Source organism: Marmota flaviventris, chromosome 3, assembly GCF_047511675.1.
Source record: "Marmota flaviventris isolate mMarFla1 chromosome 3, mMarFla1.hap1, whole genome shotgun sequence".
Taxonomy (NCBI): Eukaryota; Metazoa; Chordata; class Mammalia; order Rodentia; family Sciuridae; genus Marmota; species Marmota flaviventris.
The window spans coordinates 73,694,652-73,717,298 of record NC_092500.1 but is presented as its reverse complement, the minus strand read 5'-3'; the positions used below and the strand labels follow the sequence as shown (position 1 = coordinate 73,717,298).

Sequence of the window (22,647 nt, the reverse complement as noted above, 5' to 3'; positions counted from 1 at the left end):
TCAAAGAAAATCTAAATTTCAAAACGTGGTATAGAGGCTACATCTAAAGTGAAAGAATTAATGATTTATTTTTAAAATTACCTTTTCAAGTGTTTCCACAATGAGTAGCAGTAACTTATACAACAAGATTTATTTTTATTTTTTAAAAACAATAAAACAATCCAAAGAGATCAAGATCACTAAAGTATGTAACAAAAATGTAGATGCCAGAAATATTTTCAAGTTAAGTAAATTTCTACACCTCTTGGAATCAAAGATTTAGACAGAAAAGTAAAAGACTTGAAATCACAAGTGGTATTTTTCCCTTGACATGCAAAATGAACTAAAAAAATAGACCAAGCATCAAAATCCAAATAAGGTTGAAAGTATAATTTAGTGGGTGTGGGGCTGGAGAATGAGAGAGAATTAATAGTCTTTAGCATATCACCATATCACAAATAAGTTCTCTTAAGAGAATATCATGCAAAGCGAAATAAGCCAATCCCCCAAAAAAACAAAGGCAAAATGTTTTCTCTGATAAATGGATGCTGATCCACAGTGTGTGTGGTTGGAGGGTGGGGTAGGGAAGAATGAAGGAACTCTGGATTGTGCAGAGGGGGAGTGAGGAGCTGTAGAAATGGGAAGGACAATAGAAAGAGACAGACATTATTACCCTATATACAGGTAGAGCCAGAGGAATGAGAAGTTGTGCTTCGTTTGTGTACAATGTGTCAAAATGCATTCTACTGTCATGTATCACTAATTAAAACAAATTTAAAAATGTTTTTTAAACACAAAAAATAAAAATGTTCTCCCTGTATCTGATCTCCAATCCTTTCTTTAAAAAATATTTTTTAGTTGTATATGGACACAATACCTTTATTTGATTTATTTATTTTTTTGTGGTGCTGAGAATTGAACCTAATAATGCTCTACCACTAAGCCACAAACCCAGACCCTGATCTCCAATTCTTGCACAGTAATTCTTGTTCTTGTTAAGGTTACAAAGCTGCCCTGATTAAAAAGTACATTATCTACCCTAATAGTTAGGCATGGCCATATTGACTAAATTCAGACAAAGAGAATACTGGATTGGCAGAAATGTCACAGCTCTGCCTAAAAGTATCCTTAAAGATAGGGAAGGGATTGCCCTTCTCCACTCATTCCTCTCTCCTCATTTAGAAAGACTACAGGTGTGACAGCTAGAACTTGAGTACACATCTTGGATCATGAGGTTGAAGCCTCATACTGAAAATGACTCAGCCAAAATCAGGAAAAAACAGAGCCCCTACTACAGAGGCTACTTTTATATGTGAGAGTAATAAACTTGTATCTCGTTAATCAAAATATCCTGGAACCGTAGTAGGTAAATTAAAATCTTCATGCGTGGCAAAGGACTTTAAGTTGCCTACTCCTGTTCACAGACAAACCTTCCTCTGGACTCCTAGGGGAGATAACTACAAGGAATACTCTCCAGTCTAGGAGGACAGAGTTACAGAAAAAATATTTTTGCACAATGAAGGAATAAAACAAAACTAGTATACTGTATATTAATATTCAACTCTATGACCTTGACTAAGGCTCAAATACTTACTCTGTCTTTAAAGCTATCATGTAGTTGGTCCTCAGCAAAAATATGGAACTGAAGAGGTTTGATGCTGAAAATGATAGCTGACTTCAGCATCGTCAGAGTTTCTTCCAGTCTTTCACCACAGGCAACTACAGCAAGATGCATTTTCTCAGGAGGCTCTATTTTCAGACTGTACCTAAGAAGAAAGAAAAACATATTTTCCAACAGTGTTAGCACATTTACAGGAATATGGTGTTTTTTAACCATGTTCAAAAACAGAAGTTCAAAACTTCTATTTAAAAAGGCAAAATAAATAAATAAATTACAATGCAGAATCAATCAATCATATATTTCTGTACTTTCTCTACCGATGTTGCTCACTAGGAATCACTGAACACAAAAAATTAATCCTTTCTCACTTCTCCCAAAAATACATGACAGCATCACTGTCACTGCCATGTAGGATATAAGTTAATTCATTACTCATTCTGGATACCTTAGGGCCTGAGGGCTTAATTCTCTCAAGGAGCCTGTGGAAGAAAAAAAAAAAAAAAACCTTAAAACATTCTTATTTCATCTAAACCCTTCCCACACCAACTTCCACTAAACAGCAGATCCCTGTGAAGCAAATCAGCCATAATTTCATCCATAAATATTTTGGTATTACATCTAGCCTTAAACCATGGCCAATAACAAGAAATTTCCTTTACATACTATTTTTAAATGTCACACATTCGGTCCCATTGACCAAATATTCAGCAAGACGCAAACATTTCTAAGAAGACCTAAAACATACCAGCACTAATGTGTCTTTGTGGAAGGAGAGATGTCCTGAGTACATCATGGCCAACATTGCCACAACCCCTTCCAACACAGAGTAGCACAGACTCCTGGTTTAAGGGGCCCAAAACCTCCTTGACTCTGCTGTGCCACTGCTCTCACTCCGCTGGTGTGGGTATGGCTGGGTCTTGCTTAGTGCCCTCCATCCATTCCCACCAACAGTGTTAAAAACAAGTGGGACCCCTTCCCTTCCTTTGTCTGTACCCTCTGTCCCTTCCCCTCTTTCTGTTGAGCCCACCAGTTCCTAACATGGAACCTGTATTTATGACAGGGGACATGAACCCAGTTCTCTCAAAGAAGTAGAAGCCAAAGAGAAAATTGAAGATAAGGAAATCAAAACACAATAATTGTACAGAACTCTGCCACCTCATCTTCCTTAGTAACTGCCTCCAACTCTGGTGGTAAAACATCATGATCTGAGAATCTTCATTACTATATCAGATTGCTTAACTGGCCATAACAAGATCTAACCCGCAAATCAAAAACTAAGAAAAGATTTTAGACATAAACTATAATGGTCCTATGTTGTGCACAAAATTCTCCACATATGGAAATAAGTCTAGTAAACCTTCCTCCAGAGGAAAAACTCCCCGCTAACTCAGTCCCAGGGACGACTCCTTCCAGGCCTTTTAGCAAGAGCTGTTTTGGTCACACTGCCAGCACTCTTTCTACCAATCTCTGCAGGGATACTGTCAACCACATTACATTTTTTTCTTTCTTTAGGTGTTCCTTTTCAGTAAAAGCAATCAATGATAGCACAGACTCCAACACTTACATTGACAAAACAAAACATATTTTTAAAATGTCTTTACCCACACCCCAAGAAGAGGAAACTCAATTGTAACTCGAAGAAATATAAAATAAACCATACACAGTGGCACACACATGCAATCCAGCGACTTTGGATGAGGCAAGAGAATTTCAAGTTGGAGGCCAGACTCAGCAACTTAGCAAGACCCTATCTCAAAATAAAAAATAAAAAGAGATGGGGAGTACTCAGAGGTAGGGCACCCCTGGGCTCAACCCCCAGGGGGTTGGAAAAAAGCAATCTAAGCTTCTACACTAAGGAAGCGATAACTAAAATTTATCTTAACAGTCATGGGAAGCAGCCATTCATTCTGGAAGAATGGTCTACCAACCATTCTACCAACAGAACGGTCAACTCTATTTAAGAATAGTCTAATTTTAACCATTGTATGAATTAATATCCTTATGGGTTTAAAGAAATGTTATCCAAAAAAATTTAAAAATCAAACCTATTTTTCTATTTAATTTGAAGAAATTCTTTGGATAACTCAAAGATAATACCAGGGGTTCCCATGGTTAAATGTGGCATAACCTGAGCACCAAAAGTGTTACAGTAATGAGCAACATATCAGATGTAAAAAATGAAGCCATGACTCCAAATAATATTAGATAAAGGAGCGAGGGGAGGGAACCTTCTGTTTTAAAGATGAATACTAGCTGGGTACGGTGGCACCTGCCTGTAATCCCAGTGGCTGGGAAGGCAGAGGCAGGAGGATCACAAGTTCAAAGCCAGCCTCAGCAACAGCAAGGTGTTAAGCAACTCAGTGAGACCCTGTCTCTAAAAGAAATACAAAATAGGGCTAGGCATATGGCTCAGTGGTCAAGTGCTCCTATGTTCAACCCAGTACAAAAAAATAAAAAAAGATAAACACCAAACGATAAAAGCAGAAAGAATGACATAATTATATAATCACTATCTTGCAATCATTTTTTTTTAAATACCTTCATTCTATTTATTCATTTGTATGTGGTGCTGAGGATTGAACCCAGGGTCTCACACGTGCTAGGCAAGCACTGTACCGCTGAGCTAAGCCACAAGCAACAAGGTATTTTCTCACTTATTACAAAGAGGATAAAGATACTGCTACAGTATAGAAACGGGAGAATATAACTGCAACCATGTGATCAGATCTAGCCAATAAATGTTAAGCTCATGACATCAGCTGTCTTCTGACAGTATGATCAAAGAAGACTATCTCCTATGCAGTAAACTGGTCCCCAATCCTAAATCTAACCATGAGGAGACAGGCAAATACAAATTAAGGGCCATTCTGCAAAACACAACAAAAATGTCATATCACAAAAGACACCATTACCACTACCACACCCCCCAAAAGGCCAGAGAATAGTTCTAGGATAAAGAATACCAAGTAGATCTAATAGCCGAGTGCAATGCATGATCCTTGACAGGGTACTAAATGGGAAGGAAAACCTATAAAGGCAATTAGCCGGGCGTGGTGGCGCATGCCTGTAATCCTAGCAGCTCGGGAGGCAGAGGCAGGAGGATCGTGAGTTCAAAGCCAGCCTCAGCAAAAGCAAAGCACTAGGCAACTCAGTGAGATCCTGTCTCTAAATAAAATACAAAATAGGGCTGGGCATGTGGCTCAGTGGTCAAGTGCCCCTGAGTTCAATCCCTGATACCCACCCCCCAAAAAAAAAGAGAAAAGAAAAAAGAAATATATGTTCTATCAGTATTAAATAATGTGAAGTGACAATGTTATTATGGTTATATTGGAAAATGCCCCTGTTCTTAGAAGATAAATGTTAACTACATGTATTTAGGGGTAGGCCATATGGCTACAGTTCCCTCAACTGGTCTAGCCAAAGAAAACGTCAAAATGTGACTAAGAAATGAACAACTAAGTAAGGATGCATGATGTATTCACTACACTATTCTTGAAACCTTGTGGACTTAAGACTTCTCAGAGCAAAAAGTAGGAGAGGGGGAGCACACAAAAAAGTTAGTACTTAAAGAATGTTTTGAATGACAAATTCTAATACAAATACTGTTAACAGATTTCAAACCCTTAGAAATTGCCTTCTAAGTTTATGAAAATTTCTACTAGCGGAATTATAACAACTTTTCTTCTCAATTTTTATTCAGGCAGCATGGATGGCTTCCAGTGTTTTCTTGTAGCCTATTAAGTTAGTATGCTCTCTATAAATAAATGATGTATAATATTTAGAATAGGAAATAGCATTAAAATGAAGTATATAAAGTCAAATAACAAAATAAAATTTCTAATAACAATCTCCCCAAACTAAAAAATACCTGCATGTATCTTTAAATACTTGTGATTGAACAAATGGAAAACCATATTTTCAACAGCAGAATGAATCGGACATAACTTTCCTATGTGTACATACGAATACATGACCATTGTAACTTCACATCATGAATAACCACAAGAATGGGAAGTTATACTTCATGTATGTATGATATGTCAAAATACATTCTACTATCATGTACAAAAAAGAGCAATTTTTTAAAAAAAAATTATAACATAGAAAAAAAGAAAAGAAAACTAGATTTTGAAACACTAACAATAATATCCTTAAGGTCTAACTTTTAAAAAAAAATTCCTATTAAAAAAAGACTTGTAAATTGAGCTGCTATAAACATTGATGTGGCTGCATCACTATAGTATGCTGATTTTAAGTCCTTTGGGTATAAACCAACAAGTGGGATAGCTGGGTCAAAAGATGGTTCCATTCCCAGTTTTCCGAGGAATCTCCATACTGCTTTCCATAGTGATTGCACCATTTGTAGTCCCACTGGCAATGTATGAGGGTACTTTTTTCACCACATCCTCACCAACTAGGAAAGAATAGCATTACCTTAGATTAGGATTAGGTAGAGGGAAGTGATGGGAGAGGAGGGGAAGGGATATGGGGGGAGGAAAGATAGTAGAATGAAACAGACATTATTACTGTATGCATACATATGTCATGTATAACTAATTAAAACAATTTTTTTTTTTTTTTTTTTAAAAAGGACTTCTGAGGCTGGGGTTCTGGCTCAATGATAGCTTGCCTAGCATGTGTGAGGCACGGGATCTGAGTCTCAGCACCACATATAAATAAATAAAGGTCCATCAACAACTAATATTAAAAAAAAAAAAAAGGATTATAGCTAGGGATATAGCTCAGGAACTGTGGCTAGGGATGGTAGCGTGCTTGCCTAAGCATGCATGAGGTCCTAGGTTCAATTCCCAGCACCACAAAAAGGGAGAAAAACGTTGGGTGGTGGTGGGGGGGTGGGGTTCTTTTGAATTATCATACAAGGTAAACTAAGGAGTTGAATATAAATCACTTTTGAAACAAAATACTTACCAAAATTCTTCGTGATTTTTATACATAAATCATGAAAAGAAAATCTTAAAATCTAACATGCAATATAAATAAGCATTAACTTCTAAAATAAAATCTTAAATAGTGGTTTAAAATATCCCACCTTTGACCACAGACTCCATGAATCCCAAAATCAATTCCCATAATACTCAAGAAAGATTAAATAGTGTAAAGAAAATATTTGTTATCAATGGCTAAAACAGAATGATATTGTTCTAAGAGTTCATTAAAAACTCAGTAATACAGACAATATATATAACAAAATATTTTTAAAAGCTAAACAAGTATGGAAATACCATCAAGCAATAATGAACTAAATCCAAATAATAAGCTAACACTTTATTCTAATAAGTGGCAAAATTATGACATCCAATAATGTAAAGGTTATGATGATGACCCCAGTACACACATAATGCTGGTGCTGACTTGTATCCATGAAATTTTTTATAACATACTTAGTGTGTTCTCATTCATTCTTTTTAACAAATTTTTTAACTCTTATGTTTTATATTTCCTAGTTAGATTTTTTACCTTTTCATTACAACAGACTCTTATCAGTTTCAATATATTAGTTTTTTTATGACTTGAACTTTTTTTAAAAAAATAGTTCTTTTAAAATATTTAATCTTGGTGGATGTTGTAGCACATACATGTAATCCCAGTGACTCAGAAGGCTTAGGCAAGAGGATCACAGGTTTGAGGTCAGCCTCAGCAACTTAGCAAAATCATAAACAACTTAGTGAGACCCTGTCTCAAAAAATTAAAAGGACTGGGAATGTAGCTCAGTGGTTACGCAACTCTGGGTTTAATTCCCAATACCATTTTTTTTAAATTTAAATTAAATTTTTAAAAAGCATGGGAATTGCTTAAGTAGAAAACACCCAGGACTACTAAGGAGGTTTACTATACAAACACTTGAACCAGTCTCAAAGTGTTGGGGAAACTGTCCCATAGCAACGATCCTCTTGATCATGGTATTCACTGGTCACCCAATACCTTTCTAGGCATAGGGTTTCAACACCACGTGCTATCACTCGGCCAAAGGCAGAAGTGGATAAAGATTCATAATTACAATAGATAAAGTGTAAGAGCTCAGGAGATGTGGAAAAGGGAAGTACAGTCAGCAGTGAAGGAAGATGACACAGTGTGGCACCAAGTGATGAGCAGGACAGCACAACAGCTAGGGAGCAGAAGGGCAGACGTAGCCAGAAGCAGTGGCATTAAAGCAGACACACAAGAAGAACCAATGAGTGCTTATGTATGGACAAAACCAGTCACAAACCATAATTTAAAACACAGAAAAGGAAGATCTGAGAAGCTAGGCCACGAATTCAAGTTTGAAAATGAGTCTCTGAGACATCCGAACCTGCAAAGTAAAAATTACCAACATGCAGCTAGAAATACTGGTCCCTGAGAGGAACTTGAAGTGGAGACATCAGTTGTCTATGTTCATGAATAGCTAGATAGGAAGTTTATTCTTTTTTCTTTCTTTCTTTTTTTTTTTTTTTTGGTTTCTAGAGAATGAACCCTGGGGTACTCTACCACTGAGCCACATCCCCAGTCCTTTTTATGTTTTATTTTGAGATAGGGTCTCACAAAGTTGCCTGAGCTAGTCTCAAACTTTTGATCCTCCTGCATCAGCCTCCTGAGTAGCAGGGATTACGTGCATGCACAACCATACCCAGTTTTGCTATTGTTGTTTGTTTTTTTTAAATAAAGAAAGCCAGTAGGTGGGTACTCTTATAAGATAAGTTTCCTGGCGATGGGCAAAATAAATTGGCAAAGGCTTGAAGTTTAGCAAAGATGGGAGGAAAGGAATGCTAATCAAAAGGTACAACGTTCCAGTCAGAGAGGATTAAAAAGTTTCAAGATTAATTGCACTGCAAAGTGACCACAGCTACTAGTAATTTATTATTTCAAAATTGCTAAAAGATTTTACATGTTCTCACTATAAAAATAATGATAAATGTGAGGTGACAGATGTTGATTAGCTTGATATAATCATTCCACACTCTATGCACAGATCAGAACATCACATTGTACCCTTTAAATGGAAATAATCATTGTTAGTTTAAATAAAAGCTTAATTTTTTTTAAAGAGAGAGAGAGAGAGAATTTCTTAATATTTATTTTTTAGTTTTTGGCAGACACAACATCTTTGTTTGTATGTGATGCTAAGGATCGAACCCGGGCCGCACGCAAGCCAGGACAGTGCGCTACCACTTGAGCCACATCCCCAGCCCAAAAGCTTAAAAATTTTAAATGCAACTCTTCCTACCTCAAAATCTTTACCTCCCCCATCCTTGAACCAGGCTAATTTTCTGTTCATCAACTGGTCTCCCACTATAGAAAACCTTCCCTGATGTCTTGTGACTCATCACAGCTATAAATTATCTCCCTCTAATGTAATTTCAGGCTCACTACTGTATACACTAGAATGAAATCTCCAAAAGGATGGACCCACATTAACCTTACTCAGGAGCAGTCATTAGTACCAACAACAGAGTCTGATAAACAGAATAAGTAGAATTGAAGTTTAAATTAATAATAAAAATACAATAGCCAGGCATGGTGGTGCATGCCTATAATTCCAGGGGTTTGGGAGGCTGAGATAGAAGGATCTCAAGCTCAAAGCCAGCCTTAGCAATGTAGTGAGGCCCTAAGCAACTGGTTGAGACCCTGTCTCTAAATAAAATACAAAAAAGGGCTGAGGATGTGGTTCAGTGGCTAAATGCCCTTAAGTTCAATCCCCAATACTACTACTACTACTACTACTACTACTACTACTACTAATAATAATAATAATAATAATAGATGACTCTCAAAAGAAATTTACTCTCTGGAAGGGCATTTTCACTAGCCCTACTACTATCTCAGGGAAATAGTCTGAAAGCTACTGCCTTATCCCATTCCTATTCCTATCAACACTTGTTTCTCTCATTGAAGATTAGAACAGGAATGGATCCAAGAGGTCAGCCAATCCAGTACCTTCTTTATACAAAAGTTAACAAAGCCAAATTCTGCAATAATTTCAAAGGGCAATAAACGATGTCATATTATTTACTCCTTCAGTAAATTTGTCTTTATCATCACATTCCCCTATATTCAATCTCTCTGCTAAAAATTAATATAATCCTTCCCAATCGTCCCATCCACCCATGTTTTTTCAATACACCAGCTTTAAATTAGGTAACTGCAATATATATGTGCATACCATGTGTATGTGTGTATATATATATCTAGACACACACACCGGTTTATCACCTGTTATCTAAGTTTAGATCATAAATTCTCCTAAAAATAATGGTTTACCTTAATAACATCTAAAAATATTTAGACTATTTCTATACAGAATGTACTAAAAGTTAGTGATAACCATAAATAAGAAAAAGGAATAGAAAATCCAATCAGAAATGAATTATTTACTTGTATAATATTAAGTTACAGGAAAAGAAACACTTTCATGTTCTATTACAGTGTGAGGTTTTAGTATTTACTATCTAATCTTACCTACACTGATCTATCAATTAAATATTAAGTGCCTACCTAAAAGCCGCTTCCCAAAAGCAGTTCATTCCACAAACATCAGAGGGCAGCATCCAATAGGGATTCCAGTAACACAGAGAGAAATCTTTACACCTAACAGAGCAAGACAGAAATAAGAGTCCTATGTGAGTATTTCAATTGGTAACTAACAAGGAATTTACTGAGTAACACGATAACTTACTGTTCTATTTTACAATAACAACAACAACAAAAAAAACCTGCAAATCTAAGTTGCTATGTGAACTTGAAGATTTATTTTTTTTCTAGAAAATTGATTTCTCCCTTATTTAGGGTCCTATTATTTATTTATTTATTTGGTACTGAGAATTTAAATCAGGGGTGCTTTACCACTAAGCTACATCGTTTTAATTTTTTTTCTTTTTTTTAATTTTGAGGCAGGCTCTTACTAAGTTGCTTAGGGCCTCACTAATTTGCTGAGGCTGGCCTCAAATTTGTAATCTTCCTGCCTCTGCCTCCTGAGTCATAGGTGTGTACCACTGTGCCTGGCAAGTTACCACTATTTTAAATAAAACTTTATAACCTTTAGTTTAGATTATACTACAAAATGGAAAACAGTTTCCTAATCAGGAACTCTCTTCATATATTAAAATTCTCCCCTCAGATGACACAGACAATATCTAATTTTTTCTTCATGGACTATGCATACAAACCTAGAACAAAATCCATTTCATCCAAAAAATTTTTGCTTATCATGAATTCAAATTAAAATGTCCCAAATTTCTGGTAGAAAGGGAAAAAACGATCTTTAAACACTTTTAAATGAACCCTCAACTCTAGCTACTTGCATGGTGTTTTAAACTAAAAAATAAGAAATCATGCTAATATTCACAGCTCAGTTTCATTTTTACATTATTTCGGTTTCACTATATCACACAGCTAAAATGGAGGATCAAGTATGGTCCTCCTTCGTAAGATTATAGGGTAGAGCTTTAAAAAAGCCCCATGTTACAAAAAGTATGTTCTTCACCATTATTTGTTTTCAAAACAATCATCTAAAATTCACTACAATAGAGGTCTGGGTACTGAGAATGTGTGTATGAAGTCAGGGTGAAACACTCAAGTAGGCTACTTCCAAACTCATTACCATGTAGCTTTGCTTTCTCTCACTATTCAATTATAAATTACTGTTCTTGTATCAAAAGGTCTATAAAATTTCAGGTTTGCCAATACCTTTAATCACTTTTCTCGAGAACTGTCAAGGGGTTCTCAGCCCTGAAGGTGTAATAAACACTCACAGAGCCCCACACAGACCAGTGAAATAAAAATCTCTGAAAACAGGGTCTGACAATGGTGGTTTTTAAAATGCCAAGAAATTCTGTATTTCATAAAGAACTACAAATTTGGAATTTTAAAATCAATAGAAAAAAGTTAAACTGTAATTTGTTTTCCTTTGAAAGACACCATTTTCTAGGAAACAAAAAGTCATATTTTTAAAAGGTTGATCAGTCAGGAAAACAAAATGTGAACATATCAGTAAAACTTACCACTTGATTAGAAAACCTGTTTGTGTGCCCTCCTGGGCATGGTCTTATATGTTTAAAACCTCACGTACCAGGGAGTCAAGCTCAGCAGCACCTTAACAACTAACACAGTTCTTTCACATTCAAGTGCTTTCACATCTATTTATGCATCAAACAAACCTGTTAAGTTAGATAATTATCTCCACCTTTCAGATACAGACATCATCATGTTGTTATTTCAACAAATGTACAATTTATTTACAATGAACAACATGCAACTTGGTTCTATGAAAAAAAAAAACAATTGTAACTAAACATTATTCCATCCTGTTTCCAAATCTACCTGAACCTAAGGTTACCTGTTAGAAATGGAGACACAGGATCCTACTCCTAGTTAACCAAGAATCTCCAGATGAATGGCCTGATAAGCTGAATTTTTAACTAATACCCCAGATAAGTCTTAAGGTCAGACCTGAATGAGCAACACTGTTCATCATGGGATATCTAGAGTCAAGTTGGAATTTTTAATCAAAAGTATTGATACTTGGGCCTGAGGCTGTGGCTCAGTGGTAGCGTACTTGCCTGGCATGTGTGAGGCACTGAGTTCGATTCTCAGCACTGTGTATAAATAAATAAAACAAAGGTCTATCAACAACTAAAAAAGAAAATTTTTTTTTTTTAAAGTATTTATACTGAGGGGGCTGAGGTTGTGGCTTGGTGGTAGAGTGCTCACCTAGCACACGTGAGGCCCTGGGTTCGATCCTCAGCACCACATAAAAGAATAAGTAAACAAAATAAAAGTATTGTATCCATCTACAACTAAAATATTAGGGGAAAAAAAGGTATTGATACTAGTTTACCTAGTATGCAAGAGGCCCCAGGTGTGATGCCTAGCATCACATCCTGGCTCCTCAAAGGTATTGATACAACTTTTATCATTCTGTTTATTTACTAGAACTTACATAGATCTTTAAAATTTAAAATTTGTGTATTTATAAATGCTTCGATCAATACATGTTCATTAAGCACAATTTTTAAAAATGTAAAAGCCTAATAAATCACCCACCACTGTTAACATTTTGACATCTTTGCTATCAATATTTTAAAAATTTCTGCCCACAAATATTTGTCTAGGAAAAGTTCTCAGGCATGTTGCCAACATGGAGAAGCTGCTGAAATTACTCAAGTTTCATTAGAATCAAGAAACATGCCTGTGAGCTGGAAAGCACACCCCAAACCTGTCATAAGGTTGCACCCACCAGGGAGCTTCTAACTCAGGGGATCCTTTGCAGTTTTACAATTAAACTACACTGTAAGGCAGAGTTTTTAAAAAGTTGATTCAAGAGCCTGGAATGTTAGAGCATGCCTGTCATCCCAGCTACTCCAGAGGCCAAGGGAGGAGGGTCACAAGTTCCAGGCCAGCCTGAGCAACTTAGCCAGACCCTTTCTCAAAATAAAATAAAAAGGCTGAAGATGGAGCTCACTGATAGAGCACCCCTGGGTTCAAACCCCAGTACATAAAAAACAAACAAAAAAATGATACAAAATGGAGAAGACATAAACTAGAGAATAAAATTCAATAAGACCAATGTGTTAGACAACTTAATGATGAGTTTAATTTCCTGAAGCTTTGAGCCACACCAAGACCCCTGGACGTTTGCTACCATCAAACTTTAGGAGCCAAGTATGGTGGATTAAGGGTGGTCACAAACTCGCTGACACTTAGATCAAGAGTTAGGTTCTATCTCCCCTCACCCACAACAGAGACTAACTGCACTAGCAAACAGAGACGGGACAGGACAGAGTGTCAATTCCTACGCCCTTGCCTAAAGAACATGGCAACATCCATTGCCTATTTCCTGGTACACACTTGTCTCCATGTTTTAAGAAGTCTAAGGCACGTGGAGAAGTCATTTGAGAGGATGGAGGTCAACAGCCCCAGCTGGGCTCTCAGCCAAAAGCCAGCAGCAACTGCCAGCCATGTGAAAGGGCCACTTGCTGCATCATTCTCATCTACCAACCTACTAGGTCCATCCCAATCAAACATAAGCATCACAGTCGTCCTCTCAACGCCAAGCTCCGCTTTCCTCCATACAATCACACAACAAATAAAAATCTACGGCATGACCACATACACAGGCAAAACAATGGAAACACAATCGTGAGTAAAATGGGCATGGGTCATTGCGTTCAGTAGAGAATAAGAGTCATCTTGGATGTTGCCTTGTGGGAGACCTAAGCCAATACCCAATTCTTCAACTCCAGGACTTGTACTTCCTATTACCTTCAGTTAAAAATAACATATCCTAGCCTTTGTCAACACCTGAAACTGCAATCCTAAACTCCAATATCTCATTTCAGACTAGTCTCTACTCTAATTCTCCATATTCCATTAGAGACTCACACTTCCACTCACATGCCTCCTAAGTATAAGCTCCTTCTTGTCCTTATTTCTGTCCCTACTCAGACTAGACCATATAGCTCATCTGTTCACTTTCCTATAGCTACAACTTCTACCTCACTCTTTAACCATACCTTTCCACTAAAATCCCAAATTGAAACCAATCCATTCATTCACTTTCTCAGGTGACTACCGAACAACTAATGAATGACTATGCTGATTAGTGGAACTATAAACTCACTGTCTCCTTGGATTGCCCCTCAGGTTACTATCAACTCCATATGCATTCCACTCTACTGGCCATCTTCTCAGAGGAGTCTGTAAAGACCTCCTTGCCCTTTTTTCTCCTTAATCAATATCCACATGTACAATCATTCATCCTCCACTCTTATCTATTATACAAACATGTTCATCACCACATGACCCGCCTGTCTCTAAAAGGGAGAAGTAAATACCTTTGCCTCATTCTTTGACTTTGACCTTTTTCCAGGGACTTGCTCTGGTCAATGTAATGTGAACAGACAAGATATCACAGCATTAGAGCAGAAGCTTCAAATCAGATTGTGAAATTCAACCCAGCAAATCACTCTTCCCCTGCCATTAAACTAGGAATACTCAATAGACTGCTTCCTCAGTCTGGGTCCTAGGATAAGATGATACATAATGCAGGGTCATAGCCATGAACATGTAAACAGCTACAATAAATAAATGTTGTTAGAAACTGATGAGATGTTTAGAGTTTTTACAAAGCAAAAAATAATAATATGTCATAATTCCCTTTTAAATTACACAACTCGGGCTGGGGTTGTGGCTCAGTGGTAGAGCACTTGCCTCACATGTATGAGGCACTGGGTTGGATTCTCAGCACCGCATATAAATAAATGAATAAACTAAAGGTCCATCAACAACTACAAAAAAATATTTTTTAAAAATTATACAACTCAGTGGTTTTATTATATTCACAGAGTTGTGTAGCCATGATCCATCAGTTCTACTCCTTCGGTGGATGCTCAAAAGAACTAAAAACATTTTACGTTCACAGAAAAATTACACATGAATGTTTAGAACACCATTATTCATAAGAGTCAAAAAGTACAAAACCACTCAAATGTCCATTAACTAATGAATAAACAAAAGGTGGTAGGTCCAGTCAATAAAATATTATTTGCCCATAAAAAGGAATGAATTGATACATGCTACAGTAGTTGAACCTTGAAAACACTAAGAGGGCTGGGGTTGTGGCTTAGTGCTAGAGCACTTGCCTAGCACACATGAAGCAATGGGTTCAATCCTCAGTACCACATAAAAATAAATAAAATAAAATAAAGGTATAAAAGAAAACACTTAGAGGCTAAACTCAAAAGGCCACATTTTGTGTGATTCAATTATGTGAAATGCCCCAGACAAACATATGAAGACAGAAAGCAGATTTGCAATTGCCTAGGGCTGAGGACTTGAGAAGTGGAATGAGGAGTTAACTGCTAATGAATACAGGGTTTCTTTGGGGGATGAGGATCAACTCCACACAGGAGACAAATTTGCACAGAAATAGTCAAGTTTTAGTAAAATTTCTTGACCATAATTACATAGCAGGAAAAAAAAAAAACAGAATGAAGAAAAAATTTTCTTTTCTTTAATGGAATATAAAAACATATGCACTTGTCAAGTATAGCGGTACAGGCCTGTAATCCCAGCTACTGGGGAAGATGAGGCAGGAGGATCACAAGCTCCAGGACAGCTTCAGCAAGTAGCAAAACCCTGTCTCAAAAAATAAAATAAGGATGCAGTGGTGCACACCTGTAATCCCAGTGACTCAGGAGGCTGAGGCAAAAAGATCACAAGTTCAAAGCCAACCTCAGTAACTGAGCAAGGCCTAAGTAACTTAGTGAGACACTGTCTCAAAACATAAAAAAGAGCTGGGATGTGGCTCAGTGGTTAAATGCCCCTGGGTTCAACCCCCAGTATCAAAAAATTAAAATTAAATTAAATAGGCTGGGGATGTAACTCAGTGATAAAACAAGGTAAATTTTCAACATAAGGGGAAAAAACAAGAAAATATGCAGTAAAATACCCAGGCTGCTCACCATTGAAGAAAAAAAAATCATAAAACACTAAGCTACTGGGGCTGGAGATATAGCTCAGTTGGTAGAGTGCTTGCCTAGCATGCACAGGCCCTCACTTCAATCCCCAGCACCAAAACAAACAAACAAACAAACACTGCTGACAAGAAGTGGAATCATTTGCTTAGTTTCTTAACTCCCAAATATCCATTCTCACACTCATGAAAAAATGGTTTTGAAGATTGAGACACAGTAGAAACTGAAAAAGAATTCACTATGTACCAGTAACTTGTTACAAGCAATAAAGTTAGGAAAAGCAACCAATCTGAACACAGTGGTTGTACTTGCAGGGTGGTGGTGGAGGTAGTAGTAGTAATAGTAGTAGTAGTAGTAGTAATAATAATAATAATAATAATAATGTTTTAAAATAGTAGAAAAGTAAAGGTAGTTATCCAGGTTTTGGTTATTAAGGCTTATAACTGCTCAAAATGGAATACTAGATGTTCAACATTCAAAGTGGTAACTCCACTAAATAATATTAATGGGAGCTGATTGGTGGTGCATGCCTATAAACCCAGGAGGCTGAGACAGAAGATTCACAAATTTGAGGCCAGCCTCAGTAACTTGGTGAGAAAGTGTCTCAAAATAAAAAATAAAAAGAGCTAGCAATGTAGCCACTGGCAGAGCACCCCTGGGTTCAATATCCAGTAAAACACACACACTCACACACACAGATATGAATGGATAAATAAAAGGTGATATAAACCCAGGAATGGTGGTGCACATCTGTAATTCCAAAAAGTCAGAAAGTTAAGGCAGGAGGATCATAAGCTCAAGGCCAGACTCAGCAACTTAGCAAGGCCCTTAACAACTTGGCAAGACCCTGTCTCAGAATAAAGAATAAAAAATAAAAAAAGGGTTGGGGATGCGGCTCAGTGGTTAAGCACCCCTGTATTCAATCCCCAATACCAAAAATAGATAGATAGATAGATAAAGTAAGTAAGGTATACGTACACAATGAAGTTTTACCCAGCCATAAAAAAAGAATGAAATTATATCACTTGCTGGAATAGCTGGTACTGGAAAACATCATGCTAAGTGAAGTAAGTCAGACTCAGAAAATCAAGTGTTGAATGTTTTCTCTCATCTGAGGAAGCTAGAGGAAAAAAAGGAATCTCATGAAAATAGAAGGGAGACCAGTAGAAGAGAGGAAAGAGATCCAGGGCAGAGGAAGGAGAGAAAGGGCAATGCTAGGGAATGAAAATTAAGCTATGTACATGTAAATGAATCCCATTTTATGTATAATTATAATGCATCAATTTAAAAAATAGATTAGAGGAAGAGGATCAAAGGGAAGAAAAGGAAAGGAGAGGTATTAAGGAATAAAATCCACCAAATTATGTTATATACACATATAAACATCACAAAGAACCCCATTTTATGTATAATTTAAATGTGCCAATTGAAAAACAGAGGGATACCTGTAGAACAGAGGAAGAGGACCAGGAGGAGTGAGGAAGAGACATACAGAAAATGAGACTAATCAAATTATGTGTGTATATGAATAAGTCACAATGAATCCCACTATGTATAATAATAATGCACCAATAAAAACCATAAAAATGCAAAAGTAAATAATCAGGGTCTTGAATCAGGATGTGGAGCTCAGTGGTAGAGTGATTACCTAGGATGCTCAAGGCTCTGGGTTCAAGGATCAGCCCACAAAATAATAAAAAAAGAGTCAAAATATCTTAGGAGTTTGCCTGACCTTAATGAAATCATGGGTAAAAATGTGACAATTCAGCTTTTCTATGTTGTTCCTCTGCCCACAGGACTGTTTTGCATGCAAATGTAGAGAAACATTCTTTACCATTTTATTTTATTTTTTTCCTGGTACTGAGGATTGAACCCTTTAGCACTGAGCTTTATTTCCAGCCCTTTTTGGTTTGTTTTTGTTGTCGTTTTGTTTTGAGACAGAGTCTCCCTAAATTGCTGAGGTTGGTCTCCAACTTGCAGTCACTGTCCCCAGCACTTTCACCAAATTTGTGTGAAGATTTATATACATTTAATTTTAAGTTATACTTAAACTTCATTTAAAACAAGAAGTAAAGTCCCACATGGTGGCGAATGCCTGTAATCCCAGCTACTTGGGAGGTTAAAGCAGGATGATCACAAATTCGAAGACAACCTTCAAAACTTAGAGGGGCCCAAAGCAACTTAGGGAGAACCCTGTCTCAAAATTTAAAATAAAGGGTCTGGGATTGTAGCTCAGTGGTAGAGCACTTACTTCGCATGTGTGAGGCCCTGGGTTTGATCCTCAGCACTACATAAAATTAATAATTAAAGGTATTGTTTCCATCTACAACTAAAAATATTTTTTAAAAAATTAAAATAAAAAGGGTTGAAGATGTGGCTCAAGGGTACAGTGCCCCTGGGTTCAATCCTTAGTACACACACACACACAAAAAAAAAAAAAAAAAGGAAGAGAGAAGTAATGCTACAAGAGGACCTATAAAGTACAGCATTTCACAGGCTTAGGTTGTGGCTCAATTCTCAGCACCACGTAAAAATAAAGGTATTGCATACATCTACAACTAAAAAAAAAAAAAAAAAATGTTAAAAAAAAGTACAGCATTTCAGCTGACTCAACTTTCACACATCAAACTTAGCTTTATTAAATATTTATTAAAACTAAGCCTCTTTCTAAATTTTTTTTTTTTTTTTTTTTTTTGGTACCAGGGATTGAACTCAGGGGCTCCCAACCACTGAGCTACATCCCCCAGCCCTACTTCCTATTTTATTTAGAGACAGAGTCTCACTGAGTTGCTCAGGGCCTTTGGTTTGCTGAGGCTGGCTTTGAACTTGTTATCCTCCTGCCTCAGCCTCTGGAGCCGCTGGGATTGTAGGCATGAGCCACCACGCCCAGCTTTTCTAAATTTCTAATCAAGTAATTTTGTTAAAATTAGCTGGACAAGCAGATTCATAAAAATCCGTCACAAATATTTGAGACAAAGTAATAAAAGTGAATGTTACTCTATCAAACTGAAATGCTAGTATTATACTTTGAAGTTTTTTTAATGTTTGATTAATGTTTTGCATCCTGCCTGGCACTGTATGTAGCACATGCCTCTAATTCCAGCGACTCCCAGAGACTTGTGAGGCTGAGACAAGAGAATCAAAAATTTGAGGCCAGGGTCCGGGGTTGTGGCTCCGTAGAAGAGCGCTTGCCTGGCACTGGGTTCGATTCTCAACCACATATAAACAAATAAATAAATAAAGGTCCACCAATAACTAATAAAAATATTTTTAAAAAAATTCGAGGCCGACGTGGGTAATTTAGCAAGACCCTGTTTTTTAAAAATACAAAGAGCTAGAGATGTGCGTCAGTGATAGAGCACCCGGGGTTCAATCGCAGTTCAAATTAAAAGAAAAAAAAAAAAGAAAAATTGCAGCCTTACAATTCTATCCACTATTTCATAATTTAAAGTCCTCATAATAAGGTAATAGTTCAGAAATAGTTTAGCTTCCCTCTATCATTTTTCATAAGCTGATTCAAATATTCAGCCATTAACCCGATTTTGGTAAACCTGGCTCTGGAAGTAGTTCTGCTTATGAATACGAAGTCCTGAATCCTATGAACTTCTCTGACTCATCAAATCATAGAGTAAAAATGTTGATAATCCATTTTTTTCAATGCTACTCCTCTGCCTAAACATCCCCCTTTCATCCCGGAAATGACCAACACCTCTCAGAAGATGTTCCACAAGAGCTTAAAAGTTGACCTACACTCCCTCCTCCTAATCCTACACCTTGCCATATAAAAGCTTTTACCTTCCGGTCACTGCCAGAGAAGTGTGGGTGCCCATCTATCAAGGAGTGCGAAACGCTCAGATTTTAAGTATTAATATGCTGCTAAAAAAAATCTATTTTCAATTTAAATCTCATGTCTCTGGCAGTGATTTGTGCAAATCTGCCAGAGTCGCTGCTTCACAAACATGGATTTTCAAGAGAGGTTTCTTCATTCCATCCCACAAGTATCTTGAGCCTGCTAAGTATCGCTTATTTTTAACTTTCTGTTAAGTTTAAGAATAAACCGAGTGTTTAAAAAAATTCATAACGTGCACACATGACATCTCCAGATTTAACTAATCGTCTCTATTAATGAAAACTCCATGCATTAACACACGAAAATTAGACAATCCTTTTGGAGGGGAGGAGGTACTGAGTAGGGCGCCAGTCTGTTTAAATATCTCAACTTCAACTCCATGGAAACAAGAGGGAATTCCCACTAGTAAAACAGCAAATAATAAGTGAAAGCACCATTTATTTTCAACAAATCTTTTTTAAAGTTGCAGATTAAATTCGATTTCTAATTTTTGTCTTATAAAGCACATAAAGACTGGGTCAAAAGGCAAACAGCGTGGGGTTCTCGGAGGTGGGAGCAGCGCCGGGCTCACCCCCGGCTGGAGGGGAAGGAGGGAAAAGAGTGAAGGGGGTGCGAGACCGCGGCAAAGAAGCGGGAGGCGGAGACCGACCCTCAAGCAGCTCGGGCCAGGCCGCGCCCGGAGCCCCCGAGCCCGCCGCCCAGTCGCGGCCCCAAGACCCGAGGTGACCCGTACCTGTCCGACCGGCCGGGACGCGCCGCGGGGCCCGCGCTGCCCGCCCCTCTCCCGACACCCCGTCCGCCGTCCGCGAGCCAGGAAGCCGCTGCGGCCTGCGGCTTCCAGCCACCGCCGCCCGCTCCTTCCTCCAGGGACACTGCGAGCTGGCTGAAGGCGTAGAGCAGCGAGCAGAAGCCGCAGGCCAGACACAGCACCACGACGCGCAGGTAGCGCCGCATCGCCCCGGTCCCAGTCCCGCGCCGCGGCCGCCTCCGTCGTCGCCGCCACCGCCGCCGCGCCCGCCCGGGCGAACTGGAGCGGAGGGAGCAGCAGCGCGCAGCCGCGGGTGCAACAAGTTCCTCCTCCACCACCGCCCCGAGCCCGCCCCCCTTTCTTTCTCCCCCTACCTCCCCGCCCACCACCTAAGAGAGCGCTGCCGCGGCGCCCCAGCCAGCCGACAGCCGCCCGGAAGCCGGGACGCCTCCTCCGCTGCCGCGCGCCCGGCCCTGCCCCGCCCCGCGGCCCCGGAGCGGCGCGACGCGCCAGCGCGATGAGTGCCGGAGACTGGCGCACGGGTGCCCGGGACGCGGGACGCGGCGGCGGGGTGTGGGCTGTCTCTGAGCCCCTGGCAGGGAGTGCGGAAGCTCTGAACAGCGCCGGAGAGAAGTGTAGAGAAAGTAACAGCGCTCTAGAGGCAGTTGACCTAAATTCAAATTCTGGTTCTAACACGGTAATTTGTAACGTTGAGCAACCTAAAATTCTCTGAGCATGTTTCTTCGCCTCTCAAATGGAGATACTGTCACCATCATAGGGTGATTGTAAAGATGGAATTGTTTAACTCGTTAAAAACATTTAGAAGTCTAATGTTTAGAGGGCGCTTAACTAAGCCCTTTCATGTGCTGTCCTCCTTAGCAGGTCATCCTTGGCCTCTAGGTTTCTATAGGGTCTGTAGAAGCCATTTCACTCAAGTACCTTTCTGCCTCCTAAAGTTCATAATGCGATATACCTATCTTGCCTCCAAACGGGCTGTAATTTTACCTGACATCCTTTTGGCTTTACTTACAACTCACCATTTGCATATCCAAAACAAAATTAGTGTTCTCCCCAAAAAGCTTCTCCTTCCTTTTGCGTTTCTTCTCTCTCTTCTTCAGCTGTTTCCACCCAGTTCATTCTTTGATTTGACCGTTTATAAGCATCTTTACGCGCCCAGCAATGTGTGAGTACCTTGAGGTATAATGAAGCCTAGTGGTTATGTGAGTGGGAAGGTGTATACTTCGGAAATGAATGAAACATTAGACACGTTGGGATACAGACTTATAAGGGTGTGAGCACACATCCAAAGGTGTAATCAGACCTGAAAACGTAGTCAAAAACAGACTTCTTCAAAGCAAAGTTAGCTCTGGAGTTTGGGGGGGAGAGGTGAGGCAAGTAATTCTAGACTAAGGGGTCAATGAAACATGCTCTTGTGTTTAGGGAACTGAAACCTATGATACCACCAGCTAAGTGAAAACAAGAGAATAAGATGAGTGATAAGACAGAGGCCCGATATTTGAGTGCCTTGCTTAGTTTACCAAGGAGTTTGAACTTAATCTACCAAACAATGGTGAATCACTGAAGAGTTTTAAAAGTAAAATAGTAACGTTTGCATTTTAGGGAGCAGATTCTGGATGCAGTGGAAGCTGGAACAAAGATTTAAGAGATTGGAGAAGGCAGCTCCAGGGCCAAAAAGGGAAGTTTAAATAGGCGTGGGCGCAAGTACACACACACATACACACACACACACACACACACACTCCAAGGAGAAAAATCATGCTGTTAAATTGTTCAGATTACATCTGGGGCACTGAAAAGTTTGACTATGAAATACAGGGTGGAGAAACTCAATACTACATAGAAGTAGCTATGAATTTCTACACCAAAAAGTTCTCATCCTGTGATTATGGGAAAGTCACTAAACAAATTTAAGATTCAGTTTCTTCCCCAATAAAGATTCAATTTCTTCCTTACCTGG

At 38.5% G+C, this 22,647-nt stretch overlaps 1 protein-coding gene across 4 annotated transcripts in view; it reads right to left on the bottom strand.

Moving 5' to 3' along the window:
* Positions 1-20,903, bottom strand: part of Gxylt1 (glucoside xylosyltransferase 1) — a 67,073-nt gene extending 46,170 nt beyond the window's left edge. For 3 of the 4 annotated variants that reach the window (XM_071609965.1, XM_027934214.2, XM_071609967.1), the window contains exons 1-3: positions 20,655-20,903; positions 10,094-10,186; positions 1,574-1,745 (exon numbers count right to left, since the gene is read on the bottom strand). In XM_071609965.1, coding sequence (XP_071466066.1) covers positions 1,574-1,745; positions 10,094-10,186; positions 20,655-20,875 — 486 coding nt within the window. In that variant the 5' untranslated portion in view covers positions 20,876-20,903. The remainder of the gene's footprint in view (positions 1-1,573; positions 1,746-10,093; positions 10,187-20,654) is intronic. The other variant, XM_071609966.1, reaches the window with a different exon arrangement.
* Positions 20,904-22,647: the final 1,744 nt, after the last annotated feature.